At 40.5% G+C, this 21,195-nt stretch overlaps 1 protein-coding gene across 2 annotated transcripts in view; it reads right to left on the minus strand.

Moving 5' to 3' along the window:
- Positions 1-986: 986 nt before the first annotated feature.
- The window catches only part of SPNS2 (SPNS lysolipid transporter 2, sphingosine-1-phosphate), a 191,922-nt gene continuing 171,713 nt past the window's right edge, over positions 987-21,195 (minus strand). The window contains exons 12-14 of one of the 2 annotated variants that reach the window (XM_075589983.1): positions 18,586-18,659; positions 11,776-11,822; positions 987-8,806 (exon numbers count right to left, since the gene is read on the minus strand). In XM_075589983.1, coding sequence (XP_075446098.1) covers positions 18,593-18,659 — 67 coding nt within the window. In that variant the 3' untranslated portion in view covers positions 987-8,806; positions 11,776-11,822; positions 18,586-18,592. The remainder of the gene's footprint in view (positions 8,807-11,775; positions 11,823-18,585; positions 18,660-21,195) is intronic. The other variant, XM_075589984.1, reaches the window with a different exon arrangement.

Consider the following 21,195-nt stretch of genomic DNA (forward strand, 5'->3'; position numbering starts at 1 on the left):
AAAAGAACGCGTTATATAAAAGTATATTTTCTCAGACCTTATAGATCAGTGTTTTTTCAAACTCTCCACAGGGGCCACACCAGGTCTTGGGAATAACCAATGCGTTTGCATCCAGGTGAATGCACTTCTTTTGCATAAGAATACAATGTTAGGTGGTTGCCTCAGCAACCTGGTGTGGCCGCGAGTCAAAATACTGGTTATGGATTGACAACTTTAAGTCACTCCACTTTGTCTTTCATTTTTAGCTCTTCATTTGTAACCAGAGGGCTAGGTGTGACAGCTGCACCTAATCATGTACCCAAAATATACATGTAATGATTATGCTGGGTGAGAAGCACCGTGGGACATTATGCAATGGTCAGTGTTGCGTTTCTGTGACATAGCGAGCATCCCTTTCTTCACGCCTTGTTGTGGCATTCTGAACTGTCTACAAACTGAAGTCAGTGAGATTTAATGCGACAGGCTTTTGTCTTTTTAGAGGGATCTGCAATAAAGGGGACATAAAGTTAACTCAATTGTTTTTTTCTGTAGGTAGACTTGACTAAAGATACGAAACACTGGTGTAGCAAACCTGATATCACACCCCTAGCAGCCAGCAGGTGGCATCGTTTGGACAGGGATATTGTATTGAATTGTTTTTCAAGGGAATGTGTATTGCAGGTGACTTTGTCCTGTTTTCATCATGCAGAATTTTTTGTTTCCAACACCCACATTTGTAATCCCTATTTAAGACCGTTGTCAACTCATCCTGTTTCCAGGGCGGCGTGCTTCTATTTTGAAACTTTTTTTTCTTCTTTTGAAGATTTTCTTTTTCAAACTTATGGCCACACACACACCCACAACCAGAACCCACAGGACGAGTATAGAATGAGCACTGGAATTAGGTTACCCTCATACAGGAACACACATCAGTTCCCAAATGCAAGAGCAACTTTCATTCATGCTGAAACAAACCAAGGGAGAAAAAAAAACCCCATAAACTAACATTGCTTTAAATAGTTTTATTTTTTCGTCATTTACATAAAGGTATATATTTGGATTTTTTTTTCTCTTTCATATACTCTTGAGGTTTACAATTTCTCTAAAAAATAAAATAGTCCCTTTTTTTTTTCCTGAAACAAATCAGAAAACTATTTTACTTCAGTTCTTGTATGACAAGAAAACATCCACTTGCACAAATCACTTTTTATTATGTGGTGTATACAAGTGCCGGTGTAACCCCTTGCCTATATAAGGGAGTTCGGCATCGCCTTGCAGGTTCCTTCAGTAGCAAATGGGTTCGAAACAAAATGCAGCTAAAACCAAATATTTTCTGTGCTGGGTTCAACTTGGAAAACCACATTGTTCTCAGGTGGTCAGACAAAAAGTAATCATAAGAGTTCAGAACTTGCTTCTCAAACATGTTTAGTATTTCTCGGCCCTTTCCCAAAGGGGCATCAGCCAGAGCAGGTTTTGGGAAGAACCAGGTGCACACATTAAGCGCATTTTGGGAATGTCATTGGTTGATAATTCCCAAATACAGTTTGCCTGAGGTTTCATGAGGAGAAACACTGATGTAGATATACTTTTTTCATACATAAAAATGTTATTCTGCAACAAGGACGTGCAGAAACCGAGCGCCAACAGCCTCTTCAAACAGGTAAGGGAATGTTTGTAGATGCCCTGTACAGAAAACACAAAACTCTTGCGAACAGTCACACATCAGTTCAGTTTTGTGGAGGAATGTCGGTATGTTAAAATATATTTCTAGACTAATCCCACTCTAGAGCAGTTCTGATTCAATGTCTGAACAGTTATCATTATTTTGGTTGCAAAGAATTGGCGATTTAACTCTTGCTGCGTGATGGGCCACTAATGCATTGCAAAGAACTGTTTCTGGTTCTTCTGGCTGTATAGGGGTCAGGCATGCAGTGATAAGTACAATCACATGTTTTTTGTTCTTCTGTATTTGTTGCCGAAAGGAATGGAGAAATAGCTTTATGCAGATCTGGTCAAGTCTCTCTTGTGTATGGAAGTTAAGTTCAGTTATAGATGGTATTTTTTGTTTGGTTTTTTACGCCTGGGCACCTCAACCGTTGACTAAATCGTGTAGGCGATTAGTCTATCGTACATACCATCCATCTGTGCCCATTGGCATCTTGTTGGGGTTATTTGATAGTCACCAAACCCCTGCAATGTCTTGTTACCTTCTATGTCACATGTGAGACGTAAACAGATGTTCATCACTCTTTGGCATTGTGTGTAAACAGTGCCAGTGATGTGGCCCTCGGAGCTGAAGAGGTTCAGATATACCTTGGAATATAATTACACCTTCAAGACAAACCATTCTTTTAAATAACCTTAAACAACATAATGTCATCTTGGAAATATTGTTTAAAAACGCCCATCAAGATTTAGGGTATTAACTTTAATAGTTGAAGATCGTGTTTCTAAATACAGATAGGCGGTAGATTGTCTCTCAAGCTCTGTGAACAATACATATGTGTGCATTAGCTATGGAATAGCAGGTGTATAACTGATCATTCATCTAGGATAGAGTGCAGATCTGAGAGTATGTATCTCACAGTATGCACATGGGTTTTGTGTTTTCTTTACTATGGTAATTCATTGTTTTATAGCAAGGAAGTCATTGCTCACAACGCTTGATTCTACATTTTTTCTCTTTGTGGTCTCTGTTACCCTTAATATCCTCAATAGCTGACTGGGCGATTTCTGTATTGTATGTCTAGTGTGGGATGTCCCCACAGCAGCAAAGCAAGGTTCTGGTGTCCTGCTATATACTATGCATTATCCTTACTGATAATATGCATTCTTTGCAGAGATTGGTGAAACTGAAGGTGCGATTTTCTTTTCTTTTGAATTATGCTAAAACAAAAGGATTACATATTCCTCCAATAAGATCAGAGAAAGTTACTCATGTTGATCTTAAATTAGAGCCTTCTCAAGGTGTGGCTGCAAATTTGCTGTCCACTTTACTCTGTGGAGATTGATAGAAAGTCCACATGCCCAGAATACTAAAATAATACTCTTCTGTTACCTTGTTGGTTTGTAATCTCTTAAGTCCACGTCTGCTTTTCAAATCGCTCACCCGCTTTGCTGCTGAAGAGGCCTCCAACTAGAGTAGTGAAGCAAGTCTTTACTTTCTCCAGTATTTAAAGTGCGAATCCCTTCATCCCACACATTATGAGCCCCTTCAGTACTATAAGGCCCATCGTTAGAATGATGGGTTACTGGCATTTGCACTGATGTCGCCCAAAAGGAAAGTTACAGGAGCCAAGTATGTAGCATTGCGGCTTTAAAGACCGCTTGTAACTATTGGTTACTGAATGATGAGACAGAGAAAGTAAGAAGGGACTTGTGTGGCCCTGAAAGCTTGCACTCTCTTGAACCTGAGTTAGCTGTTAAAGGTATCACTTGTACCATACTTTTCTTTGTCTATTCTGTGGGTTAACACTCTGCCATCCTCTGTTATTGAATGATGGTTACTGCTTAAACATGCAGTCAATAGTCATTGTTCTACATTATAATGTTTAACCCTAGATATTGAGCTGATATACAAAATATAATTATGTGGCTCAAGAGTTTCAGACCGTATAACACCAGACACCCAGACACCCAGACACCCACCCACCATACAGGAAACATGTCGTTTTTGCCTTCCCTGATGGCCAGAGCATACAATCTAAAGGGATACAAAGAAAGACATCATTTGGTCACTTTAAACACTCAAGGCAGTTTGGCACAAAAATCAATATGCTAAAAGCTGTTGTACAATATAACTAATCTCTAACGGCATTTCCAAACACACACATTTTATTTAAAAGAAAAGTTTAGTATTTTTTTTTTAAATTGTAAAAAGCTGTAATTTATCAAAAAAAATTTAACGTAGATGTACAACTAGCATGTGTCAATTTATGTTGCATATAAATGTACTCATACAAAAGTTTCCTCTATATAATGGGCACATTGAATACATAGCACTACTTCATAGGGAGTTTTAATGCTATTTTGGTCCATTTCTGCAAGTGTTTGCATGTCCTGCCCTTTTGAGGGTGTGTTAGCAATTACTGCGTAACATCTTCCATGCAACCACATGGGCAATAATTGGTGGTTACACCTATAGCACCAGTGAATGATCACCTTGTTAAGTCAGTGCTACTTAATTGCTATATCGTGCTGTGTTTCTCTGAATCACACATCATCATCTTCTATCAACTAGCAAAGAGCTATTTGGGAACTCCGCACCATCCCCTATGACTATGAGGAATAGCTGCATGTTACCTTTACCCCCCTCATATTAAAAGGCATGGCAAAATACATATTTTTATCATCTATAGTAGTCCCTGGCAGTTTTGATTTCAGAATCACTCATACTTAAATGCAAGGGTCTGTGGCTTTTAAAGCAGCAATCCAGGTTTCATTTTTTTATTACAGGATTGAAGCAGGGGTCTCTAGAGATCAATGGTTCATTTCAGCTCCGGGGACCCCCTTGCTTCCAGAGATATTTGCCTCAGTAGGGGTGTCTGTGCCTCTGCATGGATGGAAGGTGTAAGGGTAGTACAGACTTATAAACCCTGATGACGGGCCACACCAGGATTGAAATGTTGGTCCAGTTTTTGTATACTTTCATGTCTAATACCTTTTCTGATATAATTTTTCTTTTCAGTATTCATATGCTCCTTGCACTGGGAGGTCATTTCTTTGAAGACACAAAATGCTTTCTTACCTCTAACAATGGACCTTATAACCTAACCGTACAGACTTGAATACTGCAATGCTGATTCATACCGATATAGCCAGTGACATTATTCTTGGTGGTAACACAATATATTCAACTATAACTCCAATTGTCGCAGTCTTCCTCTGATAAAATGGCAGTGCTGCTGCAGCATATGGAGATATATACACCAAGAAAATAATAATCGTATTAACACTGGCTACCTCTATATCTGTGTTTACTATGGTGTATGGTCTCCCCAAGTATGAATATTCAACCCCAATCTAGGGGGAGTCATTCAATAAACCCAGGTAGTGACACCATAAGTCACAAAAACGAAATGGCTGGGTCTTAGAAAATGACTCATACAGTAGCGTATGTAGATTATAATAATATGTGCAGAAATTAAACAGCATTGATTCTTTCTGCATACTCCCTAGTTTTTGAGGGAATGGTAAAATGTCACGTCGGCCACCAAATTTTAGTAGACCTCAAAGACTTACAAACTTGCTATTCTGAGAATGTCCTTGCTTTGCTTTGGAATAGTTTGCGATTTACGTAAACAACACCATGCACATCCTAATTAAAAAGCCAAGCTAACCTCCCTCTGGTCTCTTAAATGAGAAAAATAAAATAAAACTAATTGATGTTTTGTGCACAAATACAAGTGTGAGAATTTATAAGGGTCAGCAAATCAAGGTATTTCTATTCCAGGTGCTGACTGCCAGACTGCAGAGTCAACATTTGTCCATGCAACTCAAACAAAGGCCACAGCTAAAAGGTGAATATTCACTTCTATTCAATTTGTCTTTGTTTAGAACTGTGTATTACTTTAGAAACATTCTATTTTTCAGTCTGTCTTTGATCCTTTTTCTGAGAAGCTTTTTATTCTCGATGTGTTTTGTGTTGGGGAAGAACGCACAGTTTTAATCTAGCATTCTAACAAAAGCTAAGCAAACAGCAATACATCAAGCTGCCAGGCTAATGCCCAGAGTTACTAAATAGTGCTAAGGCTTGGTGCACTTTAAGTGCCAATCCGCTTCTATAGGGCATAGTACTGTACCATTTATAGTAATGTTGGCCGGGGGACGTACAATGGTGCTCAGAGAATCTCCTAACGTCAGTTCTTCAAGGTGTACAGATTTATTTTGCAGTTACCAGGTCTCAACTAGCACTAGCCAAATCTGCCTACATTGTAACAAATGGTAAAAAGGTCACTTTTCTTATAGAGACCATAATTAAGGGCTTATGTACAGTAGTATTCCTGCAGCCTGTTTGGTACACGGTCCCCTAAATGTTGAGTAGTTCAACTTGCAGGTGGGCTGCAGCTTTGAACAGCAGCCTCACACCTCTCTCAATTTCTCGATACAAAGTTTTTTTCTTTTTCCTCTTGCATCCCACTGCAACGCTACATCTGAACAGAAATGTGAAGCATTTTCTTTGCTGTACTATTGTGATCATCTCCCTCTTAAGACCTGGGACATGGTGCAGGGAGCGGCGCTGGGCAGCGCTGACGCTCATGCTCTCCTGCTCAAGCAAGAGATTTTTCTTGTCCCTGCATGAGCGCCAGCGAGCGCGCTTGTGTGCAGGGCGGGAGGTGGAGCGGGAGGCGGGGCTAGCGCGCCACGTCACGGCGCCAACGTCACGGACTGTCATTGGCTTCTGGCAGTCACGTGACCCGGCCCTGTGCTTCCCTCAGCGGGAAATCTAAAATTGGTCTGTCGGCTGAAATTCCACACACCTCCGCACGCCTGCGGAAGCGCCGTCTGAAGTCGCGCTGATAAGGATAATCTTTCCCCTCAGTGCGCCTCAGCATGGTCTTTTTGACCATGTCCAAGGCCTAAGGCTGCGGCCCAAGTACGTTCTACAGCGCACGCACGAACAAATACCGCCCCTCAATGGGGCTGGGCCCAGTATGTGCCTTCGCGCGCATTTGGCAGCCGCACTGTATGAAGTTTTTCAAAAGACGGTAAAATTGTGTTTAGAATTTGTGACGGAGGCGTGGCCACGCCCCCCATGGCGGTTCGGCTAATGAGGGAGAAACATCCGTGTGAGGTCATGGCCACGCCCCTGCAAGACCCCCCCCACCCTACTCCCAATCTCCTGCATCTGCCACAGATCGCAGATTGCAGATTGCAGTTAAGCGCTGTGCGCGTGTTCTGCAGTGCAGACTGGGACTGCGGCCTTATACAGCACATATATGCTACTGTTCCTCTGACTCATGATGAGCAGTGTTGGGGGTCAGATGACGACTAGGTAGACTGAATTGCCATTGTTTCAGGAGTGGATGGATTTAGTGAGTTACTAGTGCTTGCTTATTGGAGGTGGGGAAGTCGGCAAGTGGAACCCTTTATAAAGGCAGAACACCATGGACTTGACTAGTTTAACGTCACTCCTCGGCTAGACAATGTATATAGCAAGTATTTTTTCTTACTACAGAACTGATTTATTAAAAAAACACACATGCAGGATATTGACTGAACTGCAGCTTTAAAGACAAACTCACATATCGGATATGGCATTGCTGAACACGGGAATATTACAACCCTGCCCAATTCGTCCAGAAAACTGAACAGAACAGAAGACAGAGGGTTGATTTGAAAACACACGTTTGCAGAAATTGGAAATCCTACCTGGATGTGCACAGTATCTCGTGTCAGCAGGTGATGTAGACTAGTGCTGATGTGTGCATATGGTTGTGAAGGAAAAACACATCTCGAAAATTAGTTCTAAAATTTTAAAATTCATGTTGGTGTCCAGAAACCTTTGCATAGAACCTCTTTAGGAAGCCCCAATAGTGTGAACCAACGTCTGTGAGAGTAATACAGCAACTCTTTTGCTAGAAATAGGTCATCAACACATTGCTTTGCAATATGCAGAGGCGCTTGGTGATCTTTTTAGGAAAGATTTGTATTATGTACAAGACTGAAAACCATAAACTGACCAAAGCACTGTTCGCTGGAATCGGCTATAATCAATTTCCTCTGGAAGCTGAACATGGTAATGGAGAAATATCATCACCATGTCAACTCCTTGCCAAGGATTGGCAAGTGGAATGTAGACTGTATCAGAAGAGAATGGGCACTTTGGATTTTGCAGCAAATTAGACTTTATTGTGCCTGCAAGTAGCCGAAATGTCAGCCGTGGAATAATAAAGAATAATTTGCTGCAAAATCCATAGTGCCCATTCTTTTCTACATTTACAGTATCCTACAGGACCAAGCACGGGGCCCTCTCCAGATTAGAGCACCAGTCAGATATGTCATTGGACACTTATTTTAAAAAAAAAGATACACTTTGAAAGGAGAGCACACGAATCTTCTATTTTTGATATACAAGTGTAACAGAGACATTCACTTCCCAGTTCTGTTTAATTATTTCATATTAAAGCTGTGGCACTGGAAACTTCAGAGAATAAATATCCATTATCTGTAGAAACATGGACCACTTGGGATACCCAAGGCTTAAATAAATGGTGGTTGTGTGCAAAATATACACACACCTCTATATATTTATATACATGTGTAAAAATTGTATATACAGCTATTATACATATATAATATTTGTTGCATCTTCATTTGAAATAAAGTATCCTTCAGAAAATTAAATAATTAAAACTTTAACCCTTTTGGTAAGAGTGACTCACGGAATTCCTCTGCACCAAAGGGGTTAATTGTGAGATATAAATTTCAACCAGTGGCGATTCTTTTGTTCCGTCTCATACAATGTGAGATACAGGCGCATTTTGGATTGAAGTAGCTTCCCTGCACCCACTTTACCTTCCAGAACACATTCTCAGATCAGCCACTGGTACCCATAACTTCAGATAGCCGGAGTCACTTTGCATAGTCCAATGCTTTTCATTAATTCTAAAAATGTTCACTTCCACGTGATCCCAGTGATTTTTTGTTTTTGTTTTTAGGGCAGTTTGAATTGAGTTGGTGTAGTCGAGGTCTTCAATGGAAAAGCCTTCAGTTTGTACTCATAGGATTTTCCGGAGGGATCATAAAACTGTTTTCTCGTGGGTGTATCTGAGAGACAACTCGATGTCCAAGAGCGGTTTATCTTCTTGTACCCAAAGGTGTTGACCTGTGAACATTTATAACATTACTTGTGCAGCCAAAGAATCTCTGAAGCTTATTGTGCAGCTGATAAAATTAAGGTAAATGTATTTATTTATAAAATGTTTACAAGGAAATAATACATTGTGTGAAAAAGGAGACAAAAACCCTCCACCGTATAGCATATATAGTAGCAAATGAAAAGATCACTTGTGAGCACATTCACATGTCTTAGAAAGGTCTGCAACCCTGCCTTTCACCATCATCACCTAGCATACAGTGCTTCCACTGCAGCAAGGGATTCTGGGAAATGAATATATATATATTCACAACATAATATCCCCTTTTTTCTGGTTTCTGATCAAACAGCACCTCTAAAAAGTGGTTCAAAGATGTTAATGAATATGTGGAAATGTTTCATGTTAGAGTTAGGCATTACAAATCAGGCTGCATATGTTTAACCCACAAGGTCAGCATCACTTTTTCCCAGCTCTGTGGCCATGTAACCCTCAGTGGGGTCTCATTCTCTATGAAGTGTGTTGTATTGATGCTAATGATTATTATTTTTTTAGTCCGTATTCCGCTCTAACTCATGTGGCTCTTTGCTATATCTGTTCAAATACCTGGTGCTAAGCACTTGATTTCAGCAAGAGACTAGAGGGGCAATATGTTATACTCTATTTTACCAGTTACTTTGTTTGTCTTGCACAGCATGTTAACAAAACCCGTTCTTTCAACTGTAACTATAATGATGCGATATTGTATTGATATCAGCTTGTACTCTCTCTTTCTGAATGTGTAAGATCGCTAGTCTACTCTAGTATTTGTCTTCTTAGCTATGCTTATTTTATGATTTCTAATGACAAATAAGAGTAATTCATTTTAAAATGATCTGTGTTTTTCTTTTCAAAAACTTTGAAGCCATGACACCATTTTCATTTAAAAATGTAGGTCATTGTTTTGTTTTAATTCAAAGTAAATCACTTCATGAGATATCGTTTCCCATTCAAACTATTATAAACGCAATTATAGCCTATTATTCCCGACCTGAATGTAATAATGCTATTGACTAAATTGGAACATGCCAACTGTCCATAAAAATGATTCTTTCTACACCCCCACTCTCTCTTCCCCTCGCCCCCCTAGTTCTTGAATTAATTAATTCTACTTCTAGTGTTAACTGCTATGGGAGAGGGAAAAAAAAGTTAAGCTTCATGTCATTTTGGTTGATATGAGGACTTTTATTGGTATAATGTGTGGTGAGAGAAATGCATTGCTGTGGCTTTTGCCTTTGCTGATAATAATAGCACGAGGAAGTGGTGTGGCTCTAGCGTAGTGCCACTGCCTTAAAGTGGCCACTAGAAATTAGGACAGAAATGGAGTAGGCTGGGAAAAGCAGGACCTTTTCAATGAACCGAAACGTTGGAATAAACCATCCTGCTTTTCTCAGCCTGGAGTGCTACGCCATTTGTTCTCTCGTATGATTAAATTCTGCTTGCTCAACGAGTCTGGCACCCAAATGTACTAGATGTTTTTACATATTATAATGCCAGTTAGAAACTTATGGTGTACCCCCGCTACAGCTTGAATATATTGCAAGGGGAGTGGTGCTGCAAGGGGCATGTAACTTAGTACATAAAACAACATTGTTTTAGACCCCAATATTTTAACGTCATTGTCAATTAATAAAGTTATTTTAAAGAATCACCATATCACATCGGAATAGTGCTATCATTAGGGGCTCTGTCTGTCTATTTATGTACTATATTATAATGTCACCCAAGTATTGAGTATTATGTGATTGTTTGAAATTAAGACTCAGGACAGGAATATACATTTTATTAGTTTCCTGTCTATTCCATGAAGCTGCATAAAACAATCTTTGCATTTTAATGCAATTTAGATTGTGGTAATGAGCGGATGTCAGAAATACCCCCGTTGCAGTGTGTAGTATTTTGTCCTATTAATAGGTGGTGTGCCTCATATGTAAATAGCCTAAAGACTAATGCTCCCTTTCCATTTTCAAAAACACTGATTGTTGCATTGTTAAGCCAGAAGAAATCTTTGAACATCCCTTTGCATTTGAATTGAGATACTGAGATGCTCTTAGGTTTATAAAGGGGGGGGTGGGGGGGGGGGGGGAATGGGGGGAAATCTACAAGGATGGTAATTAAAGTTCTTAAGGTATATGGGATGTAATCAGACAACCACAGCGGGGGGCACTGCTGAAAGTGGTCATGGGATAAACGATGGAAAGGAACACGGGGAGAAGAAATGTGTGCCCCAGGGCACTAAATCCAGGAAAGCAGCTCAGCGCCAGCAACAAAGGTAAATGGTGCATGCTTGGTACAGAGCCAAATGTGTAATTACCCAGTTATCCATCAGAAGAGATCAAGGACCAACCTCGGAGCACAGAGGCTAAAGCACCAACCTCCATTCAGCAAGATTTACGGTGCAAGAGAATAAAAGCACGCCTCTCCAGTAAATAGCACGCCTCTCCAGTAAATAGCACGCCTCTCCAGTAAATAGCACGCCTCTCCAGTAAATAGCACGCCTCTCCAGTAAATAGCACGCCTCTCCAGTAAATAGCACGCCTCTCCAGTAAATAGCACGCCTCTCCAGTAAAAAGCACGCCTCTCCAGTAAATAGCACGCCTCTCCAGTAAATAGCACGCCTCTCCAGTAAATAGCACGCCTCTCCAGTAAATAGCACGCCTCTCCAGTAAATAGCACGCCTCTCCAGTAAAGAGCACGCCTCTCCAGTAAATAGCACTACTACCGTTATCGCTTAATGCTGATTTAGGAATAATTCACACTTACACCTTTGCTGACGGCAAACCAATATCAGACCTATAAATAACGATATGTTGCAGAATGATTGAAATGTGTGTATGCATATGATTAGACCAGGTAAATGAAGCCGGTGCTTTAAATATCTTCTCTCAGAGAGTATTGAGAATGGGCACATTATACCCCCTAAAGCCCCTGATGACTTTACCTTATCAGACTTTCACAGAAGCCGGTGGCATCATGAGTTGACTCACCCTAAATAAAAGACACAAATAGAAAGGCATGATTTTTTTTTTATACTAACAGAAAGGGTACTGTGACGTGTCAGTGGGCTTTGTATGTCATGGATGCTGTGCCACCTTGCATGCCCATTTAATTTGCAATATATTTTGAGAAAGTCAAATTAATATCAAATTGAACAAATGAATAACATGTATGAGAGTGAAGAGTAGGAAGCTGAATTCTTTCATTTGATATTTTCCTGTACACGATGCCTAATTAGCCATTTCAATCCTGATTATAGAGGAGTTGTGCTATCATCCTATAATCTTATGTTACAGTTCCCTGTACACACTGATGGTTCTGCATCTATATAACCCCTGCAGAGGCACGTTTCTGTGAAACGTGTCCCATGGTATGGGTTGCAGTTGGTGAGAAACGTCACCAATATGCCCCAATAGGACATAGCATATTTATCCTCCAGCACAAATTCTTCAGACATCTGTAAATACGAATCAGCGTATAACACTGGATAATATTAAATAATAGGCAACCCTGCCCTGGGTTATGGTAATGTGTAAGAAAGCATGCATCAGGGATCCACATTTTCACTTGGATTAGCTTTGTGGATTTTAATATACTACTTGTAGGACAAACCGCCCACAATGAAATGCAATTTGAGAATATCTATCTGCCAATTTTTCTTACTGTGCTGCCTACATCTTCTCTGTCTCTCCTCTCACACCCCACGACTTTTAACACATCACAATATTCTATTTAATCCTTTTTAACGTCAGATGTGTCCTATAGCGTCCATCACAGCAGTATTTTACTAGCGTATCCCGTCGCATGGCATTTCTGTGTTCACTGACCTCTTCCCCTGTCCCCCTGAATTTTATCAACACATTTTTACTTTTAGAAATGATTTGTACACCAGTGCTGCTTGACCTTAGGAAGACAGCATTGCCCTTGAAAGCTTCTCTTTAAAATTAATTGAGTTAGTCCAATTAAGAAAGGGATAACGTGCTATTTTAAAGTGCTCCCTCTTTTTGCATCCCTGCATCCATCTTCACCTACTTCAGGCTAAATTCACAAACTCGCTAAACCAAGGCAGGTAGAACACCGTTGCAGACACACCCGCTGCAGGGAGCCCTGCAGCCTGAAAAACTATCCCTGCAGCTGCACTACCCCACTCTCCCCCACAGCTGTAAAGTACAGGCTGCTTGTAACTCTCTAGTGCCCTTAATCAATGTACTATGGAGCCACTTCCCCATGATGGAGACTATTTCAGTCCCATTCATTTCAAGGGAGCTGATCTCTTCCCCGGCACTGGGAAGCAGCATGACAGCATATAAATGAATTGGACGTTGTTTTAGCAGTTTCTGTTTCCTGATTGCAATATGACTCTTCTATGCCAGTATCTCTCCTCTCTATCCTCCTATATCATCCTTTATCATCCTGATCATGCGTTACTCAGACTGTCTTGGCTTTCTGTACATTACGGCATTATGGTCACCTGTGTCCTGCATTTCTGTGGCATACAGATGCTTACTGGACCTGAATTCGATGAAATTCTAAAGACAATGTAAATAAAAAATGTAATTACTCAAGTATGATCAAATATTGCCATCTATAATACCACATGGGCACTGGGTAATAACCTACTGGACCAATAGAGATGCAAAAACCCAATGTCCTGTGTTCTATATGTTAATCCCTACAACCAAGTGAGAGGCTTCTGTTTAGTGTTGTTAACATAATGACTCTCTTTGTACCATTAAACAGTGCTTTAAATCTTACAAAGGCCCTGCGTGAGTTGCTGTAGGTTTAGCCACTCCCCCATTCTTCCTATAAGCAAGGGAACAGTGAGTTCTCTCTAGGTCAGGCTTGTATTAGGCGTTTGACACAGGTGGAACACATTTGGTCAATGTGGTCCTTGCTCTATGAATGCTCTAGCAACACCTTCACTTTTAGTGCACTTCTTGTCCAGTAAGACCAACATTGTAACCTGTTGGGTCTTTCCATCAGCGCATGTTAATCCCCTGCAGAACGTCTCGGCACTGACAATGACGCCGTAAGAACCACCTTAATAACAGCGCTTACTTATCAAAGAAAAATAATTCACGCCAAGAGTGGCCAACTCCAGTCCGCAAGGGCCACCAACAGGTCAGGTTTTAAGGATATTCCTGCTTCAGCACCGGTGGCTCAGTCATTCACTGCACCACCTGTGCCCAAGCTGGGATATCCTGATTGGTGGCCCGTGCAGACTGGAGTTGGTCACCTCTGCATGAAACCTTTTCTGTACTAAGTAATGGCCAAGCGCTCGCATTTTACGGGAGTGATTGGGCTGAGGGCTCGGTCAGCCCGATCAAAACGAAAGTGGGAGACCCTCCACTTCAGTTTACTGTATCCGGAGACCAGCAGCGTCACATGATGTCTGTGCTTGAATCCAGCAGCACCCGAGCAAAGGATAACAGCAATAGGAGGTTCACTTCTGATAAACGTGCTGTCGTTGTGTGTGCGCGCGGATTTGGCCCCCGTTTTGTATCCAGGAGGTTGTAGTAAATAACCGCCATGTATTTGTTGTTAATAGTGCAGAAAGATGCAGTACTAAATGGGTTTAACAACAGAAGAGGTTACAGTTGTTGAGACATTCCCCAGGAAAATCATTATGCATTTTATCATTTCAATATGTATACTTCCACACAACAGACTTTTTGGAATAGCTTAAATCACAGTCACATACAGGCATACCCCGCATTAACATACGCAATGGGACCGGAGCATGTATGTAAAGTGAAAATGTACTTAAAGTGAAGCACTACCTTTTTCCCACTTATCGATGCATATACTGTACTGCAATCATCATATACGTGCATAACTGATGTAAATAACACATGTGTAACAGGCTCTATAGTCTCCCCGCTTGCGCACAGCTTCGGTACAGGCAGGGAGCCGGTATTGCTGTTCAGGACGTGCTGACAGGCGCATGCGTGAGCTGTCATTTGCCTATTGAGAGATATGTACTTACTCGCGAGTGTACTTAAAGTGAGTGTCCTTAAACCGGGGTATGCCTGTATACAGTATTAAGAACAATAGTTAACATAGCTTGATTTGGGATAGATATAAACGTATCATGAAAAGATGTTTGCATGCTGCTTCCTACAAGTATTGCTCCCTGACTAATATTTCCATGCATAAACTCTATGCGGATTATTCATTAAACCGTGATAGTGCCGGTCAGGGCACAAAGACTCCAATTGAAGTCAATAGGCGTTTCCGCGTGATAGTGCACTGATCAGCACCATTGTAATTTAATGAATGTCGCTGCTAGTTGGAGACGGGCTTGTAGGGAATATCTACCCATGTTCAGAAGAGGTGTTTCATGACGATCGGAATGTTTCAGTTCCTTAGGGGAACCGCACAAGAAAGCCAGAGGAAGGAACACAGCACTGCTGCCCTTCTGCATCCTGACCGAGGAAGAAACTATTTACAGCACAATGAATATTCAGAAATTGTTTCAATCTATTTCTGGAATTCTTACATTCCGGGTAGTGAAAGCATTTCACTTGTGCTTCTCATCCATCTATTCATTGCCAGGCAAAGGGGACTGCTCGTTTCTACGAAAACGTTTGACTTCCAGAAAAGTTAATAGACGTGGTAGAAGCACTTGTAGGAATTTGCAGATAAAATCTGAATTTAGTTATTGAGTATTATGATTTCCCCCCCCCCCCATTTTATTTATTTTATGTAGGTGGTACAACTACAGTAATAAGATGCAAGGCAGCGCCAAAGCAATAGTAGCACACGCTCTGTCCCATGTCACAGAGAACCCCTACTGATTAGAAGACGAGTGATCTATGGGTGACTACATGTTTGCTTGAACTAAATATAGTATTATCACTGATGATTTCCAAAATGCCGATATTTAGTGATACACCTGTGCAGAACTGGTTCAGGATTGAAATGTAGGCATATGCATCGCAGAGTACCGAAGTGTCGGTACCTACAACCAGTCAGCTTTGGGACCGACAGGAGGAAACCAACAAAAAGTAAAGCAGAAGTACTGATACGCCTTGAAAGACTTTGTAGTCATAAACTAGACCAACATCTGGAGAAAAGGACCCTGAAGTCCAAAACTCACGTACAGCACAGCCTTTACATACTTTTCATGTTTGGGGGGTGGGGGGGGGGGGGCATTTCATAAAGATACGGTGTCCCCTATCTGTTTAGTGGTGCTATACCCAAAGATATCTTCCAGCATCAGAAAGCACTTTATGACCTAGTCAGTTAAATCGGTCATATGGGATCTTCTGGCAGAATACCCTTTGCACTATTTTTTTTATATAGGGAAATATATTTACTCGGCACAGGCTGTATCATATGCTGACACGTATGCTTCCAAATCTTAATCCTTTCGCTGCCAGAGAAGTCAGCAATGAATTGTAGATCCATCTGGCAGTGAAAAAGTTAATCCAGCTGGGGCATCTGCTGGTAAGAGATACAGTAGCTGTGTATGCAGTATATTACCTGTGTCAGGCATAATACCTTGCATGATATCAGATTACATAGGGGGACAGGTCATAAATTTTGGTTCCCTCCCAGGAATCCCTTGCTCTGATGAAGGTTTCTTATGGAACGGATAAGTCGGATCTGTCCCCCTATATATCTACTGACATAATATACTCTTTTTTTTAATTTATTTTTTTAACTGGGTGTGCAGTGTCATTCGTTTACTGGATATGATTACCTTTCAGTTTTTCTCTATTTAAACATGCACACTTGGGTCCTTAATTTCTACTGGAGTGCTTACTATTAACTTTTTGCTTATATGATGGCAGAGAATGAATGAATATACACAATTCATATTAAGAGATACAATGTGCACTGAAAACCAACACTAATATACTAATCAACTAAGAGATAAGGATATGCAGCACAATTACTTCTAAACGTTTTTTTATGGCGCATTTAGGGAAATATTTGTACTTGGACAGGAGTATATGGGCTGCTGTTCATTTATATTATTCATGCTCCATTAGATTTATGTTACTACAATAAACAATTAACTGCAAAGCACCATTCAATTTGCCCAGTGTAGCAGGAGTTCTCTTCCTTGTGACTCTGGTTACAGTTACTTGTAGCACATATTTCTAGGCCTTCTCCAAATACAGAAAACAAAAACTACAAAAGCTGCTACTACAAAAAAACCGCATGCTCAAAACACCTGGAGATAACCGTTCTGAACTTGGAGGGAAAATAAGCATCTGAGATTGGTAAATCGTATAAACGAAAGGCAACTGTTACTGTGTTTTCTGTTAGATAGCAAAATAAAATAATATCTGACATCAAACAAAACTTTATTAAAAATAGGGGGAGAAAGAATGTAAATTAGTTGGTGGATATGTATGGTCATTATAACGTTATGTAGGTGATGGCAGTGTTGGTTCCTTGCAGCGCCCATCAATGTACCTGGGTGCTTTGCACCACCCGATTTGGGGAGTTGTTTTTGGATCAATTCTGCACATCTTTTAAGATTGTCTTCTCTGTAAATAGCTCTTCATGTTGCTGTTTCTATATTCTTTGATGTAATAAAACTTTTCTATTTTACTTATGAGCATCTACCCTTGGATTACATATGTTAATTCAATTATGAAGGCTTTTCTTGGGACCCTAAACGTATACAGTTATACCTTTAAGATTTGATGAGTGCAATTATTAGAGACCCCTTTTTTTTTTTTTTTTTTTTTTTTTTAAACTCTTCTTTGACAATTTGTGTATTCTTGTAATCATTTCCCTATGCACCACATTACGTTCTGTCATTCCTATTGAAAATTGTGGATGAGCGGTTAGATAAACTATGTATATATACTCAAAGTGATATTACCTAAAACAGGAACGGACGTTATTTTTCCCGAGATTAATGCGTAGCTACAAAGCTAGTTATATGAAGAAAAAAAACACAATGGGCAGAATACATCTCATTAGCATAGGCATAACGTCACGTTATTACAGCATAACGTTATCTGCCAATAACGTGATGTTACATATGTCTTAGCCTTAGAGAGAAGCCCTATTTCAGGGTATAACTTGCATAACGTAGCGTTAAGTCCCCGGATGAACTGTAACAAACTTTTGTGGGTGTATGTGACGTTGGGTAAAACCTAATTTGCATCTTTGTAACTAACGGCTGTTATAGTTAACGCACAGCTCTTTACAGGGACAAACAGGACTTCATTGTATGATACTGGCCGTTGCAAATATGTGGTGAGGCTTAACGTGACAACAAGTAAGGTAACAGACATTGTTTTCCCAGTTATTAACGCATAACTTTGGCGTTATCTGCCAATAATGTGATGAGAGAGAAAGAGATGTAATTTTTCAGGATCTGGATAGAGGTAACACTTTAATGGACGTTATTTTACCTCAGGTTAACGTGTAGTCACAAAGCTAATTTTAAAGTTAATGTCACGTTAAATTACTTAATGGAGCATTGTGGTTCTAGGACGTACTGTAGAGCACTAATAAAAATGGCAACCTGCTGCTATATTGCTTCATAACTCATAAGAAAACAGAGGCTGTTATATAACTCGTTACTTGAAGGGACACTGTGTGTTAATGCTCAATGGGTTGGTGGTGTCTTCGGCAATGGACAGGTTAATCATTCTGCTATCTTTCCCCCTAATAATCATAAATAATAGTTTAAACCAACCAAAACAAGAATACGACAGCGTTAGATGTAGCTACGGTATAAAAGAAAGCAAAATAAAGAAATAATACAAAACAAAAAGGGACCAACCTAAAAGCTACAAGATGGCAGCTTCTTCTGAGTCACTACAGCTGCCAACAGTGAAGGGATCGGAGCATGGCTCTCTAGTGGGAAGAAAAGGCAGCTTTTTTAATGTGTGACACAAGCTCCTGTTTAGATAAACGCAGACCATTTTAAGCAAAGTCAGTAGGCAAATGTTTGCAAGACAAGGGAGCTCTGGATTCTTTGTCACTGCTTTTGTCTGGCTGTGGTGATGTCATATGGGCAGAAGCAGGATTCTGAAGTGACACCCTAGCAAACTATAGCTTCTACCTATACAGTAGTATAGAGCAGAGTTGGCCCACTTCACTCCTCAATGGCTACTAACAGGTCAGGTTTTCAGGTGGCTCAATTGATTGAGCCAACTGTGCTGAAGCAGGGAGATTCTGAAAACCTGACCTGTTGGTAGCCCTTGAGGACTGGAGTTGGCCACCCCTGGTATAGACTAAAAGCTTGTTGTACCTGGATAATAGACACTGAACACGGAGAAGATACAGTAGATGGGTATTACTGCATACTCCAACAATTCACCACTTAAAGCACTAATCCTCCCTTACACTTTTTTTTATTTTTATTTACCCTTTCCCCCCCCCCCCTGTTTTTTCCCAGGGGGTCCAGGAGAACTCCGGATCTGAAGTGCGCTATTTTCAGTTCTCGGGGTACTTCCTGGTGGGGAGTTACCGGATTTAAATCTCCCTCCCGGGGAAAACAAAATTGCTGCTAAATCTCGTGGGCCAATAGGAAGACTCATCATCCTCGGTTGCTACTTCCTATTGGATGGTTATTTAAGTCCCCTTTTAAAATGAGGGAGTGGTACTGGTAACTTGCTGGTAAGTATCTCAGGATTCTAAGTAGGGCTTCAGAGCCGCGTGATTCAGCACTGAAAGATCCCCCAGATCCAATCCTGTGAAAAAAAGAACAATAACAAAAAGGGGGCAATGCTGCATTAAAGAGTTTAATGTATGTAGGAGATTGGTATCTTCTGGGGTTGTTTTTTTGTTGTTGTTGTGCAAGATAAAATATCCCTTTGGGATAGGACAAGTGGTATGTGAAAGGGGAAACCCAACACGTGTTTTACTTTATAATAAGATTGAATGTACAGTAGGACTTAAATGCACTCAGAAATTTTGAAATGACAACTTGATTACCTTGGTGGTGCACCAATGCCAATAGAGAACCTTCCGGAATCAGTTCCCAAAAATAGAGGAACAGAAGAGAGAAAATATCAAGCCAAGACCTTGACACGTTTATTGAATACATCTTTTTTTTCTTTTTCATAAGATTTTGGAGTGCCCACTGATATTCTCTCTTCTGTTACTCTGTAATAAAACATCCTTCTTGTAACAGAGAAAGAAGTCTTTCCTCTCTGAGAAACAGCTGTACTGTGGTGCACTTATACTCTTTAATCTGTGCCATGGTAACACACAAACAATGATAGGAACAGATTCTTATTAGGGTAGCTGCTGCTGCACAGACATTATAGTATTGGGATAAAAGCATTAGTAACAGAACCAAAAGAGATGCCAAAGCTGAACAGGAGGAGAACCAAAGTTATACTGAGATAAGTGGGTGAGTAGCACAACCAAAGCTATCAATCGATGAGATGTTCCGTAATGTTAGTTCCGGAAAGCAATAGCCTGCAATATGTAGAGTGCCCCTTACAGATACTGGACAAATGGAAAGAGAAGTCAGCGCTCATATAATCGGGCTCATTTTGTTGTGAAGTTAGAGGGAAAACACAGACTTTGTTATAATGGTACTGTTCTTGTTTTCAATCCTGTTGCCACTGCCTTGTGATAATGGCTCAAGCGCCTGCTAAGTCTACCATATAAAGTGCTGTCTATAAGTGATATATAATTATTAGTTATTAAATGCAATCCCCTATTCTCAAAGGCTCACTATCCTTAATTCTGTCCAATAACTGGTGTTGGACACAACCAAACATGCACTTTGGTTGTCATGGGCTATGACCCCGTACTCTGCTAGCCATAACTTTCAGGCCAAATACTGATGAGTATCCACCACCCCTCTTTGTAAAACTCTGTTGGAAAATGATTTTCATGATAGCAACACACATAATATATTGTGTTGTGAAGATGATGTAACATGATGGTTAGGTTGTTATGAACTTGTGCTGTCCTGGTCCTAGAACGTCTCTGTTTATGTTCTCTGTTCTGAGGCAGCCATTCCTCCTCAGTCTAGTTTGCAACAATGTTGCTTCCACTTGTGGCTTCCCAGCAAGTTGCCCTTTTCCCCAGTAAGTTAGACTGCTCTGGCCCCCCCCCCTCCTGTTAGTTGGCATAGTGCTGATTGTATTTCCTGCTTGTACAGACAAGCATGCTTCTTTTGGAATCAGCAGCATTGTGAATAACATCCCTTTTACTGTCACGCCAGAACAAGGCAATCATTTTCTACCTTCCTCTCACAAATGCTACCTGCAAGTTGTTTTATGTTTCGGTTAACCCCCCCCTCCAATAAAGTTAAAGAGGATAGAAGGACTCTGTGTGCATTTAAAGGGGACGAGTTTAAACAGCCTGATCCTACTCCTTACCTACACTGAGCCAGAACATGTGCCAATAGCAGTTAGCGTGACATGGAATC

The sequence above is a fragment of the Ascaphus truei genome, chromosome 3 (genome assembly GCF_040206685.1).
Source record: "Ascaphus truei isolate aAscTru1 chromosome 3, aAscTru1.hap1, whole genome shotgun sequence".
NCBI lineage: Eukaryota > Metazoa > Chordata > Amphibia > Anura > Ascaphidae > Ascaphus > Ascaphus truei.